Consider the following 14,908-nt stretch of genomic DNA (forward strand, 5'->3'; position numbering starts at 1 on the left):
TAGCTCATGCTTTTGGCTCAGGAAACTGGCAGTTTCAGCAAATAGTGGTTTACAGAAAGGGTAGATTTGGGAGGTATCTGTCAGAGCAAATGAAACATGAACGTTGACAGAAAGACTATGGCAACAGCTGGAATCAACCAAGTTAATCCTCAGCAGCCAAAGCCAGCCCACGTCTTATTGCAGAGGTGTAGGGAGAAAACCCAGAAATGTAGTGCTTTTACTCTTGAATTTTGCTAGCTGAGGGCTATTATTAGCTGTTTGCCTCAGAAACCAAAGGTTTTCTGTTCTCTTTCAGACCGGATGAGCTCATGGCTGCACAGGGTAATGTAATACCTCCTCCTCTGCCATACGTGGAGAGTGCTTGCCTAGCTACTGTTGCTGTATTTCTTATGTATTTCTCACTGTAACATGATGTGCAAGTCCAGCCCTCACTGCAAAATGATGTGGTGTGAAAGTCAGGAGGGATTATGAGTACTCTTGGAGTGGCTGGCTCTTTCACTACAGAAATCCTCATCTTACTAGCTTCTCCCAAAGTGCAATGGCTTTCTGAGTCTTAATTTGTCCTCTTACCATTGCACTCAGAAAGATTTTCAGGGTTCCTTTACCCCAGGGTTCCACTGGTAACACAGAACAATCCCATTTTAAGGACATGTTGAATGTTAGGTGCTGAGTGTTGAGCATTATGGGATGCAGATTAGACCTTCTTGCTTAAAAGAAACAAGTGCTGCACACCTTGGAAACCTATAGAAAACTAGAGTAAAAAGGGCTGATTCTGCCATCTCATTATCTCAGTATTTGTGGTGCATGCTGAAATCCTTATTTGAAGTGGGCCAAAGCTCCATTGCATTTGTGAGAAGTTTTGCATCACCTGTTTGGTCTAGGCCATGTTTGTTGTCTTGCTAATAAGCAACCCTTCTGATCTTCATCAAATCATTTCGGTTGGAAAAGACCACAAAGATCCCCACATCCAGCCTCACCCCATCCCACCATGCACACTGCCCACGTCCCTCAGTGCCACATCTCCATGGTTATTGAACACTTCCAGGGATGGTGACCCCACCACCTCCCTGCAAAGCTGTGCCACCACATCACCATTCCTCTTCAGAAGAAGTTTTTCTTAACATCCAACTTGAACCTCCCCTGAAAACCATCAGTCAAAACAGGGGCTGTTGAAGATGGGCGGAGAGAATGATGCTTCTACAGTCAATTCAAGCAGGGAGATCAAATGTAGAGTGTATCAACTGCATTCTTGCATTGGCTTGCTGCCCTGCTCCCTCGCCTTCAGTGGACTGCAGTGCTGGTGGTAGAGCTGTGGTGTGAATCCTGGGATTGCACGTACTGCAGCGGTCAGCAGCACAGGAACTTGAGCTGAACTTACCCTCCTGGGCAGCTGCTGCCACTCAGAATTCAGACAGCATGCAGAGGAGAAAGTCATGAAGGAAGGGAAAGGGGTGGCAGCAGAAGGCTTCACAGAGTGACAGCGGGGAGGAAGGAGATAGGGGACAGGTCCTGGAAGGGTTTGCCATGACTGCTGGGGAGCAGGAGCCTTCCCGGTCACCTGAGCTGGGTATGCCTGAATATGCTTGCATGAATGATCTGAATGAGTGGTCTTTCATGTCTCCACTGCAAATAAAAGGCAATGTCAATCCCCCTCACACCTGCTAGTCCTGCATTCATGCTTGGAGCCTCTGTCTTGGTATCAGCATCAGGACCCTGGGATCTTTCCTGGGACCCAAACAAGCATAGGAAGCTTATTCAAAATTGCTCTGCTGTTAGAAGCTGGCTAGCACTAGAGAAGTCCATGATGTAAGTGCGTCAGAAATATTCTGCACTTCTACAGCCTTCTGTAGGGCAAACCATGGAATAGAAATGGAAGCCCATTTATTTAGGGTTTATCTGTTCTTCCACGCCTCACATAGGAACTAGCATGAACGCTCTCAGCAACCAGTTGTTGGTAAAAGGAGAATCAGATAAAACAGTCATTAAAGTAATCAATAAAAGATTCAATGTATCAATCGATCCCACTTAGCAAAGTGATTAACTGAATCACCTTAACTGAAGTGTGTATGCCTAACTAATTACACTTGATATCTTTCTGATGCTAACTCCATTTGTTGACACAAAGGGTAAGGTGGGCTTTAAACACTTTCTTCTATATGTGTTAGGTATTAAGAGGAGATGACCTCAGCCAGTTCTCTGAAGAATCAGGGGTTGCTGTGAGTACAAAACCATGCTTTATGCATAAAACTGAGCTACAAAATCTAATGTAGGCCAAATATTCACCATATTAAGGGCTATATCATTACCAAAGGGTAGAGTCAAAAGATGGTTTTCTGCTCTTAAATTTCTATGGTTTCCTGATTTTGAGGTCTTCATAATTGAGCTGTACTTGGCTGATATCCAGTGCAGAGTGGAGCAATATCAAAAAGACAGACAGATGAAGATCTGTCATTGTCTTCATTAGAAGTAATCTGAAAATTAGGAGTCCAAGCTGATAGTAAAGACTACCCAGAGGGATGGGATGACCATAGGGACTGTGCTGAGGATGCATTATAATGTGTGATAAACACTGTGAAGCAGAGTTGCTCCAGGAAATGGTCGAATACAACATAGAAGCAACTTTTAATGTCTTCCAGTCACAAGTTGCTCATATCTAATGTATATTTTACCCAATGTTTTCCAGTTCAATTCCAGAAGCAGAGGATGCCTTTATCAACAAGCAGAAGGTGCAGAAGGAGGTGAAGGCTGCACCAACAGAAAATGCCACGCTGAGCTGTGAGGTGGCCCAGGAGAAGACGGAGGTGAAGTGGTACAAGGAGGGGAAACTGATCACCTCGAGCAAGAAGTTCAGGGTGGAGTCAGAGGGCAAACAGCGTCGGCTGGTGGTGAGCCAGGTGGAGAAGAAAGATGCAGGGGAGTACAGCTGCGAGGCTGCTGGCCAGAAACTCACTTTCAAGATTGATGTCACAGATGAGAGAAATTGTTTCGACTGTATTGAACCCCCCAACAAAGAAGGAGGGGAAAGTTAAGTGGTTTGACACATTTAACCCCAGCATTCAGTGATGTAGACGGTGCTTAAATTCTGTTTCATTCATGTGCTTTTCTGTTTGCCTTCTGAAGCTATGAACGCAGAGGACTTGGGAAGCCTCAGCTTAAGACAGGCTGGAAATAATTTGGGAATTTCCCTGGGGATCTCAAGTAGATGCAATGATAGCAAAATGAGAAGTCAATAATTTCAGGGGAAATTAAAGAATATTAAAGATATCTTCAGGGCACAAGCACACCCCTGCAAATGCTTCTTCCTAAATAGTCTCAGAGACAGCATTTGGTCACAATGCTAGACGGCAGCATTGGTGGTTTCTATTAAATTAAAGAAACCTTCAACTAAAAAGGTTTTCCAGTATTTTCTTTTGTTTTCTTCTCTATAGCAGGTACAAAAGAAATGCTTAAAAATAGAAAGGCTTCAAGCTGGTGCTTTTCATTCCAAAATGGAGGAAGACAGGCGTTCTATTTATGAAGAGACTCTGATAAGAAAGTGGAAAAAGGCTTTTTACCAGGGTCTGTAGCAACATAAGAAGGGGCAATGGTTTCAAAAGTGAAGAGGGTAGACTCAGTTTGGACATGAGAAAAGTTCTTTATGATGAGGGTGGTGATACACTGGAACAGATTGTCCAGTGCAGGTTGTGGGTGACTCATCATTGGAGTGTCCAAGGCCAGGCTGGATGGGGACCCTGGGCAGCCTCATTTAGTGAATGATGTCCCTGACCACGGCAAGAGGTTGGACTGGATGATCTTTAAAGCTTCCTTCTATACCCAAACCGTTCTATGATTCCATAGGGGAAACCATTTTATTACTGCCTCTGAAAACTCAGGAGATATTAGAATTGTTTTCAGAAATAAGTAGGTGAGAAAAATACATTTCCTCACTATGACTTAATCACAAACAGAATTTAATCTTGACCCTCACCTGGCTTTTGCTGGCAAAGCAACTTACAGCTGTCAGCTTGTTTGGACAATTTAATGCCTGTCCCCTTGTATGAAACAGACTTTTCAATGACTGCGTATGCTGGTGTGCTGCTGGACAGTGGGGAAAGGGGTGTTTTTTAATTTTTGAAGATTTTGGAACATGATACTGGTGGAAATGAAAACAAGTTTAGGGCTATCTAAACTGTTTTGGTCTGGCAGGGAGGAAGTTCTTCACTGGCAATTGATATAGTTCAGATGTTGGCATTCAGTTCTGTATGGGAGATCACAATGTGAACCACTGATTGATCAGCTGAGGCAAGTGTGGGGTCAGCTGTGGGAGCACAGGTGAAAGTTATGTAGCTGTGCTCCCTGGAGGGGTGGAGTTCAACTCCACCTCCTCTGAGACCTCATTTAAGGGCTGACCCTCACTGAGGCAGCATCTCTTGGAGATCGCTTGCCAGGGAGGATTGTCTCAGCTCTGGTGAGTTCGCTTTTCCTTATATCTTCTGTATTTCTACCATTTTGCTTGTAATTGCTATCCTTGTTAGTACCAGCATAGTTACTGCCAATACAAGTTCATAGCACTGTCAGGAAATGTGAGTGGGAAAGCTGTCCTCAACGGTACAGTCCAAAGACTAATTTGGGCATTTGGGGAAGGCTGTGTAGAAAAGATTCATGTCTTAAATGTGCCCATTTGCCTTCAATTCCAGAAGCAGAAGATGCTTTTTTCAACAAGGAGAAGGTGCAGAAGGAGGTGAAGGCTGCACCAACCGAAAATGCCACACTGAGCTGCGAGGTGGCCCAGGAGAAGACGGAGGTGAAGTGGTACAAGGAGGGGAAACTGATCACCTCGAGCAAGAAGTTCAAGGCTGAGTCAGAGGGCAAACAGTGTTGGCTGGTGGTGAGCCAGGTGGAGAAGAAAGATGCAGGGGAGTACAGCTGTGAGGCTGCTGGCCAGAAACTCACCTTCAAGATTCATGTCACAGGTAAGACAGGTGTTGTCTGAAATACAGCAGAGAACAGTAAAGTAAAATCTAGTTTCTATTATACAGTGATCCAGTTGCAGTAGTCTGTGCTGAGGTTTTTCCCCTATACTTGATTGCCTGGGTTTGTAGCAAGTATTTGGATTTAGTATGGCACAAAGACCTGTTTCAGTCTGTCTGTAGAATAATAATTACTGATATATGTACAGTGGAAGCAATATTCAAGATATTATTCAAATCTCTCCAGTGCCTGAGATCCCAAACTGTAATTCTTGTTCACAGAAACATTTGACTAAGAAAAGTATGTGCAGTGAGGCTGGAGTGCATGTTCTACGTGCAGCCTTTCGTGGCAGGAGAAGCAGGAACTTCTCCTAGTAGTACACTGCCTTTTTACTATGCCTTTATGTTGGAGGCTGCATCTGGATAGGTGAGTCTGCTACTCACAGTAAGAGACCTGGTAGAGCTGACTATTGCCAGAGCTCAAAGATAGATATCTGCAAATCACACACAAAGAACAAAGGACTGCGTTGGTGAGCATATTTCCTTTGTGCCTTTGACAGTCACAGTTGTGGCAATGGTAGATGCCATGAGGAGTCTGTTCAGGAAGCCAGGAGTACTGTTCTGGGTCATGAAAAGGCAGCCAGTGGTTTGACTATCACATGTTTATGTGTTTTGATGTTTCACAGTGGGTCTTAAGTAAAAGGAACTCAGGTTTGGTTGCCTGCAGGTCAGATGTTCTTTTGGGTTCAATATGTTTGCATAGTGACTTGCAACCATGGGACTGGTGTTCAAGGACCCTCTTGGTTCCTTCAGTTCCTAGGTTCTTTCTTGCCTAGATTTGACACTTAGTTTCAACAGAAGAGCTGATATTCTCTAGTGAAGGCTATTAGTTTGGGCACAAGTGGTAACCTAAACCTGTTCCAACCTGTACGTACAAACCTACAAGATGGTCTCATTTCAGTCCTTCTGTTTTTCTTTTCTTCCCTCAGAGCCAAAACCTGTGTTTATAAACCAGGAGAAGGTGCAGAAAGAGGTGAGTGCTGCCCTGGCAGCAAGTGCTTCCCTCAGCTGTGAAGTAGCACAGGATCCAACTGGAGTAAAATGGTTCAAGGATGGAAGACTGCTTGCCTCCTCCAGAAAGTTCAGAATGGAATCTGTGGGCAAAACACGGCATCTGGTTGTGGAGCAGCTGGAGAAGAAAGATGCTGGAGAATACATCTGCGAGGCTGCTGGCCAGAAGATGACCTTCGAGCTGGAAACAACTGGTGAGCATTCAGAAATTCTCAGCCAGGATTTTGTAGCCTTGTTTTGAACTGGGTTTTAGGGTGAAATCTCAGTTTTCTTTGCACCTGACAGTGTGAGAATTTGCTCTGGCCCTTTGTGTACCTCCCCGGTGCTCAGCTGTTCCTTCCCTTACTTGGGGATAACATCATTTATTCAAGGTGATGTCCAAACGGGCTTGTTAACAGTCCTCTGCAGTGCTTTAAGCTGTCATATGTCAGCCAGAATTTATGCGTGTTCTATAGCCATTCCTACATGTTGAAAACACTGCACTGTGCTTAAGCGTCAGCATATGTTCCAGTAAGTACAATTCCATTAATTCTAGGGAATTGGGTGAATTAAGCATAGATCTGAAGGCTGCCTTTGCCCAGTGCAGAGATGGAAGGACTAATGTAGATTTGACTTGATATTTTCCCTTCTAGGATGGGAAGGAGCTCTGTCAAAGTAAAAAAGTGGGCATTACTTCCCAGGGAAATAAGAGAAGTCTCATTATTCACAGGCGGTGAACTCTCATTTTCTCTCTCAGTCTGCAACCAGGCTGGGTTGCTGTTTCAGTACTGGCTGTTTTATGCAGGAACTCTGCTCCTGAGGTTAATCCAAGTTGTATCCAGGCCCTTCAGAAGGAAAGGGAAATAGCAGCACAGAAATATGGTCTGATTCTGACATAAATAAGTGCAGACCTAGAGAGTTAAAAGGGATTGTGTGATGTTCAAGGGACTTTGAAGCAAAGATGTCCCCTAGGTAAGATTTGTGGCTGACATTCCCCATACATTGTGGGCACACAAGCTAAGGAGAGACTAGTGATGAGCATGCAGAGAAGCCAATGATTCAGACAGGTTTGTAGTGACACGACATTGTAGAGTTCTGTCTAGTTCTCCTTGGCATAGTTTGGAAAATGAAGATGAGGAGATTGGTGGTAACCAATAGGGCTTCCTCAAGGTCAAGCCATGCCTGACAAACTTGGTGGCCTTTCATGATGGAGTAACAGCATCAGTGGATAATGGGAGAGCAACTGACATCATCTACATGGACCTGTGCAGAGCATTTGATCCTGTCCTGCATGACGTCCTGGTCACCGAACTGGAGAAAAATGGTTTTGATGGATGGACCAGTTGCAGGATAGGGAACTGTCTGGATGGTCACACTCAGAGAGCTGCAGTCAATAGCTCAGTGTCCAGATGGAGGGTGGTGTTGGGACCAGTGTTATTTAACATTTTTGTAGGCAACATGGAGAGTGGAATCAAATGAACCCTCAGCAAGTTTGCAGATGACACCAAGCTGAGCGGTGCTGTTGATGTGCTAGAGGGAAGGGATGCTACCCAGAGGGACCTGGACAGGCTGGAGAGGTGGGCCCTTGGCAGCCTCATGAACTTGAGTGTGGCCAAGTACAAGGCCCTGCACCTGGGTCAGGGCAATCCCAAGCACAGGCACAGGCTTAGAGGAGAATGATTTGAGAGAAGCCTCGACCCTGATGAGAAGAGTTGGTGTGGAGGGAGGTGTCCCTGCCTATAGCAGGGGGACTGGAACTGAATGACCTTAAAGATTCAGTCAGTTCTATTGTTTTTCTACCCTTAATTTTGCTTGAAAGGTTTTAGAATAAATGAGATTCTGGTTTCCATGAAAACTGTTTGCAGGGAGCTCCATTGTAGCTAGTAAGTCTATCTTTAATTTCAAGGGCAATAATGCATTGACTGTGTTGAAGAGAGAAATGACTCAGGAATGGATGATGGTTTAGAATAAAACATAATCCTACTTATTTTCTATGCAAATATGTGTAAGGAAAAGATGCTGCACTCAGTTCTGGAAATACCCTGACAAATATGTCTCTAGTATTTCACAGCTGGAGATATCAAGATTGTTAAACCACTGGAAGATGTGGAAGTGAATGAATATGGGAGTGCATCTTTTGTCTGTGAGATTTCACATGATGAGGTTCAGACCCAGTGGTACAAAGAGGACAACAAGCTGAAGGCTGATGACAACATTAGAATGCAGCAAGATGGTAGGGTGTAAGAGGGGGATCTTTCTCCTGAGTGGGGGGTGGGTTGGAGATCAAGCATATAAGACATCTGAAATGAAGTGAAGAGGGTTCAGAAGCGAGTTCCCCTTTTGTTTTGGGACTGAGGTTTAGGTGGAACAAGTGACATGGTGGGAAGCTTAGTGTGGGAAGTGTGATGCTATCCCACCATCCCACACTGCCAGGAGCAGGTAGGAAATGAGTGCAGTTATTTCCGTGGGGGTGAACAGGGCAGTCAGTTCACCTCTCCAAAGAGGTTTTGTCTGACAGTGAGTGTGATCCTTCTGTATCAGGTACTTTGAAGGTGACGACGGCCACATTCGGTCAGTCCTTGTAGAAGCCATGTTTAGATTACACTTTGGTGGGGATGTGGACATGGGGGAATGGGTGGTTTCATTGACATGAGAGAACAGGCAGTGATGCTGTGAAACCAGATGGATGATGCTCAGCCTGGCCATGTGCCTCAGAGCTCTTTGCTCAAGGAAGCCAAGTGTAGTTGTGGGTTTGCTCTCAAGAGCACAGTTTGGTAGGGATGAGCTGGTGGTTGGACTAGATGACCTTAGTGGTCTTTTCCAGCCTTAGTGACTCTTTGGTTCTCTGCTTCAGGAAAGAGCTACTTGCTGACTTACACACGTGTCCAAGTCAAGGATGCAGCAGAAATAAAATCTATAGCAGAAAAGGCAGAATCTCGTGAATCTTGTGCCCATCTTACAGTTAAAGGTAATTATGCTTCTGATGACGATTTTGATTAAATTATCTTATGTTATAAACGAGCTAACATCCTTTGCTTTAATGTCAAGGAAGTTAAACACCACCAGGGCCTTTCACAGAAATAAAGACTCCTACCTACCTACCTTTCTGCCCACAAAACATCCAGCTTCTCTTTTGGAATTTACTTTTGCTAAGTAAGATGGATTATTTTCTTAGGAGGTTGATTTTCTACGTTTAGACTTCAGATTTGTGTTTGAACGTTGAGGGATAAAAAACATAGCTTGACCTTTTCTTCATTTTCTCTTGCTGTTTGAAAAGAACACAGGGTTTTGGTTTTTTTTTTAATATATACAATGTCAGGGTATATATATGATGTTAAGTGTGATAAAGAAAAGGGAGACATTTGAGTTAGCACACTACTCAAGAGTTCAGTCCCCAGCTTTGCCACTGTTAAAATTATAAGGGCAAGAACTTCCTGGAAAATGAATTTCTCCTAAGTAGAGTCATTACATTTGAGCTACAGAGACCTTTACTAGGTGAAAACTTGTTGTTCAGAGCTAAGTTGCTGTATTTAACCAAAGTAATTATCAATGTCCGTGTTTCAATGAACCTCTTTTCCATTTCGTAATGCGAGGAGTTTGTTATTGGGATGGGAAGGTCATGGTTTGATTTAGATGTTGGACTGGGAATCAGAAGATCTGGGCTCTTTTCAGGTTGTCAATCTTATTGTCTGACTTCTTAACAACATTCTTTTCTTTCTATTATTTTTTAATGATGTTTCAAGGCATTCTGAGCTGATAGGTGTAGTGTTCATGTGCATTAATGCTGACGTGAGTAAGTGGGGTGATAATGTAAGGGTTTTTTACATTCCTTCTAAATCTCTGCTTTCTCTTGTTCCATCCTTCTTAAAGAGCAATCCATTAATCTAGTAAAGGAGCTGTGTGATGAGGATGTGACTGAGCCTGAAAAAGCCAAATTTGAATGCGAGATATCCATTCCTTCTGTGAAACCTCCCAAGTGGTATCTACGTGGGGAAGTCTTACAGGCTGGCAGAAACTTGATTATGCAGCAAGAAGGCACCATCCACCAGCTTGCCATAGCGATAACCACCACTGATATGACAAGCACCATTCAGTTCTCAATTGGCAAATCCAAATCCACAGCCAATCTGCTTGTCAGAGGTAACATATCCAGGCTTTGAAAACACTGCACTGTGCAAAGATCTGTTTGAATAGCTGTGATGTTCTTACTATTCAGATCTACAGAGCTGAGGTTTTGTCCTTGGCTATACCAAAGAAGTCAAATCAGGTGAAATTAATTGTATTTCTGAACTAGACAAGGTTAAGTTTGGTAGCACCTAAATTTGATGCAGTTTGTCATTGATTTCATCTGAAAGAAACTTGCAGGCTTTTTATCTGCTGTTGTCCCCAGCGTAAGAGTCTCCATTCACACCCTAAAGTACTTGTTATATTTTCAACTCACTCTTATTTGAATAAAAGCCTCAACAATTGGGAGCAATTTAATAAGCACAGAACAAGAGCTGGACCTTGCATTTGGTAGATAATATACAGTATTACTTTATAGAAATGTAGTCAATGGCATTCCCTTTAGACAATCGTTTGTTTTATCTTTAGAGTCGTTCAAAGAACCATTGTGAACATGACATTAATTGGAATGGAATACACGCAAGAGACTTTCCTCTTCTTCCAATTGTCCTCATCCTTTCTTCTCTTCCACCCCTGCTTTGCAGATTACCATATAGAAATCACCAGGAAGTTGGAGGACAAGACAGCTTTGGAACATCATTCTGTCATCCTGTCCTGTGACTTCAGGCCTTCTCCAAAGGTTGTGAAATGGTTCAAAGGCCACACACTCATCAAGCCCTCTGAGAAGTACAAGATCAAGAGGGATAAGCATTCAGCAGAGCTCAAGATTCTGAAGCTGAAGCCCGATGATGCTGGTGTGTACAAGTGCAAGGAATTGCAGAGACTGAGGCCACGCTGACAGCTGAAGGTATGAGCAGGGGGGGTGGTCTCTTACATGTCCTATTTCACCTCAGATTTCTCTTCTTGGGGTTGATTTCTGCCGTTCTCTCCTGCTAACTTTATAAATGTATAATCTTCACTGAGAAGATTACACAAAGATCATCTAGTCCAACCATTCTAACACATCCCAGTATGATTTATAGTAACAGTGGTAACAATTCACCTTGTTTCCTCACAGCCCGCAATGTAGAAGTAACGAAGCACCTGCAGGATGTAGAAATTGAAGAGAGCTCTGCTGTCTTCTCCTGCGAGCTGTCCCATGATGACGAGGATGTGGAATGGTTCCTGAATGGCAGCCTCCTTTACACCAACAATTACAATGACATCAAGAACGTTGGCAATTGCTGCACACTGACAATGAAGCAGGTTAAGCCTGAGGATGCTGGCACAGTGACAGTGAAGTCAGACAAGGTGTCAGAAAGCGCACCTGAAGGTGAGAGGTGGGTCTGATCACAGCCCTCCTGGATGTAAGAGATGCTAAGGAGCTCCAGTTCATTCTATTGTGCAGCAGTCCTGCTTCTAAAGCTGACCTCTCTGGGGTGACAAGTCATCAGAGGCTTTCTTCCAGGGGAAGGTTCCATTGCAGCAGATATCAACGAAGGAGGATGGTTTTGGTGTCCTGCCAAAGCATTCCATTGCTTTTTATCATCATTTTATTTAGCACAAGGAGAGTTACAAGTGCAGTTTCTTTTACTGCTTCAGTAACATGCAGTGTCAATGCTGTTGTCTCCAAGGATTTATGACTGCAGGGAGAGATCATTCAGTGTGTGTTTTGCCTCTGGGATGACTAATGACCAGGCTGTGAGCAACCTGATCTAGCTGTGAATGTCCCTTTTTATTGCAGGGGAGCTGGGCTAGATGGCCTTTAAGGGTCTCTTCCAATTCTAAGGGTACTGTGATTCTAATCTGCTCTCCCCAGCAATTAAGTTCTTTTACTCTATGCACTCAGAGTTTGAAGGATTTCCTCTTTCTCCTTTCTTTTGCATTTGGTGGAAGTTTTTTCCCCAGTATAAACATCTGATGTGTGAAATAGAAGATAGATAAAAGGAGTCAATAAAACAGGAAAATCAAAAGTGTTCAGCATCTTATCCTCTTAATCCTGTGGCCTGCTGTATGAGCTGTGCTCCGTGTGAGGGCAATGCCAGCTCTCCAGCTTTAGAAGAGCTGCATCCCAATTACTTCATATGATATCAGTCCCACCCACCGGCAATGCAGGCTGTCCCTCCTGTTCCCTGTATTCTCCTACTGATTAGTTCAGAATTCCATAAAGTGCATTCAGTCAACACACATGAAACCGCTTTAGGTTCTATATTGGTGTTGTCAGTACTGGTAAAGATTTATTTATCCCTCTTTAAAAATCTGAAAGCAACTGGAAATGTCTCAACTACTGTATCACATTGTTCTGTTTTGCCCTTTTAATTGCAGAGAAGCCTGCTGTCTTCATGAAGTCCTTGGATGATGTTTTTGGTGAGGAGCGGGGTGTGATTAAATTGGAATGCGAAGTCTCTAAAGAGAAGGTCAAACCAGTGTGGAAGAAGGACGGTGTTCTGCTCACTTCTGGCAACAAGTATGAGCTGGTACAGTCTGGGAAGACCCTATATCCCCTTATCCATGACTTTGAGAAGTCAGATGCAGGTTTCTATACCTGTGATATTGTCCGTGATGTTGCCAAATCAAAGGTCGGCGTTCAGGTTAAGTACTGTGGAAAGTAAAGGAGTGCTGAAAGCACATTCAGTGTGGTCACTATGTCTTACACCTATTCCCCCATGAGCCTTAATAGTTTCTACAATAGAAGTGTATTACTGCAATTTAGCGCAGTGATGTCTGGAAAATTCCCATTGCTTTTGATGTGAATGTATCTCATTTTGCCATGAAAATCACCAAACACATCAAGAATGTCCTGGAAATGTTTCCTTTCTAAACATCCCTAAAATGGAGAAATGGTTTGAACACCAGTAGGGGTAGGATGGTAACAAATTAGCTAATAGAAACATTTAATTTCTTGTCGTAGGCAAAACCCTTTTTCTCACGCAGCATCCTAGAGTTGTCCTCTCTGTTAGGTTGTTCCCTCTGTAGCTCATTGAATCTTCATTGTGCTCCATGGACTGAGCTGCTCTAATTGTAGTTCTTCCAGAGCAAAGACAAGAGATTCATGTCTCTTTTTTTTTATAGCTTTCTGGTAATTCTGAGTGGAGAATGTCTTAGAGAATACATCAGTAAGGAATGCAGCCATGTTCTGCAAATCCTAAGTTAAAACACCAGCACTGCTACTCATGTCAGTCACAAATGCCTTTTCTCCATATAAACCTCATACTAACGTATCTCTTACCTTCCAGAGCTGAATAGTGGCATTACCAAACGGCTGAAAACCACTGAAATCCAGGAGGGAGAAGATTGTACTTTTGAATGCATTCTGTCCCATGAAAGCATTGATGAGTTCAACTGGACACTGAATGGAAGCAGAGTGAAAAATGGTGGGCGATTTAAAGCTTCTAACGTGAGTCGGAAATATACTCTCATTATCAAAAGTGTGACTCCTACTGACGCTGGGGAAGTCGTTTTTATTGCCCGTGGTCTAACCTCCAAAGCCTCTCTGTCTGTGAAAGGTAATGAGATGGGAGAGATTCTGGGGTCTGATTCCTTCAACTGTCTTCTGATAAGATTGTCGTGAGAGCTAACTCATAATATGGTTAAAGTGAATAGCAACCTTCTACTTAAACCTCGAAGCACTGAGAATTTCTCTTAAAAATAAGTAAAAGGACAAAACATTTTACACAAATGTGAGAACTACCCAAAGCACTGGGGTAGTGTTGGAAATGGGCATCTCACTACAGCTTGTTCCATTAACAGTAAATCAGGAATGATCTGTTGAGGGAACTGTGGGAGCAAATATCCTCTAAGTATAAGCTGAAGGGATGGCCTTCACATCATCTAGCTGTACAACAAATTCCTATCTAGAGCATGTGCATCTGAGAGCATCATCCGAGGCTCCCAGTGTGATGAGTGGAGAGAAGAGAGAGGCAGTTTTCAGACATGGTTCATCATCCTCAATTGGGTAGATTTAAGAGACAATAAATGCTGCCTGGAATTCTATTGTCTGTACTTTGCAGATTACTGCTAGCTGTAGGATGGCGTCTGTTGCAAGTGCCTCTCTAACTTATCTCCAGCATGTAGATGCATGTATTTTGAGAGAGGCATCCTACCCTAAGTGTATGTTACTCAAAAAGCAATGTTTTCTTCCAGGAAAACCTACTGAGGTTTCAAAACAGCTGGAGGATAAGACAGCAGCAGCAGGGCAGGACATCAGCCTGAGCTGTGAGCTGTCAAAGCCGGATTTGAACATCAGGTGGTACAAGGATGGCAAAGCAATCAGAAAAAGCCAGAAGTACGACTTGCAGCAGGAGGGAAGGAACTGGGGCCATTCTGATCATCCATGACTCTACTGCCAAGGACAGTGGGGAGTACCCCTGTGAGACAGAGGACTCCATAACAAAGGCCAGGGTCACTGTGCAAGGTGAGTTGAAAAGCACACTGGGGATGGCATGTAGAGAAGTCGAGGTAAATATCTGCAGCCTGTGGGTGATGTTTTTCTCTTCTGTTTCCTTGAGCGGGATCAATTCTTAGTTTTCAGAAAATATGATGGATTAAAATCTTTTCCTTAAAATAATCTGGAAACCGAATGATTCTCCAGTGTGATGTGGATCTGGGCAGCCTGGTCTGGTGGTTGGTGGCCCCTTGACAGGGGGTTTAAAACTAGATACTCTTTGAGGTCCTTTCCTACTCAGGCCACTCTATGATTCTGTGATCATTCTATGGTTCTATGATCTTGGTTGTTAGTGAGCCAAGAAAAGATGGCAATTTGAATTAGTCTATATTGAATATGTGTAATCAAAACTATATGCAGT

At 43.5% G+C, this 14,908-nt stretch overlaps 1 protein-coding gene and 1 pseudogene across 1 annotated transcript; both read left to right on the plus strand.

Annotated features, from left to right (window-relative positions):
- The window catches only part of LOC146756166 (obscurin-like), a 265,736-nt pseudogene extending 251,219 nt beyond the window's left edge, over window positions 1–14,517 (plus strand).
- LOC146756180 (obscurin-like) lies at window positions 11,136–12,632 on the plus strand. Its single transcript, XM_085524771.1, has 2 exons — window positions 11,136–11,443; window positions 12,429–12,632. Exons 1-2 carry the CDS (start codon window positions 11,136–11,138, stop codon window positions 12,460–12,462), a joined length of 342 nt encoding a protein of 113 aa, XP_085380897.1. The 3' UTR covers window positions 12,463–12,632.
- Window positions 14,518–14,908: the final 391 nt, after the last annotated feature.

This window comes from Coturnix japonica, chromosome 28, assembly GCF_054131305.1.
Source record: "Coturnix japonica strain WE chromosome 28, WE-NBRP24, whole genome shotgun sequence".
NCBI lineage: Eukaryota > Metazoa > Chordata > Aves > Galliformes > Phasianidae > Coturnix > Coturnix japonica.

Coding starts and splice junctions, on each gene's coding strand:
- LOC146756180 (XM_085524771.1), top strand. CDS start 11,136: ATGATTTATAGTAACAGTGGTAACAATTCACCTTGTTTCCTCACAGCC. Junction 11,444..12,428: donor AGCGCACCTGAAGGTGAGAG/GTGGGTCTGATC, acceptor TTTTAATTGCAG/AGAAGCCTGCTGTCTTCATG.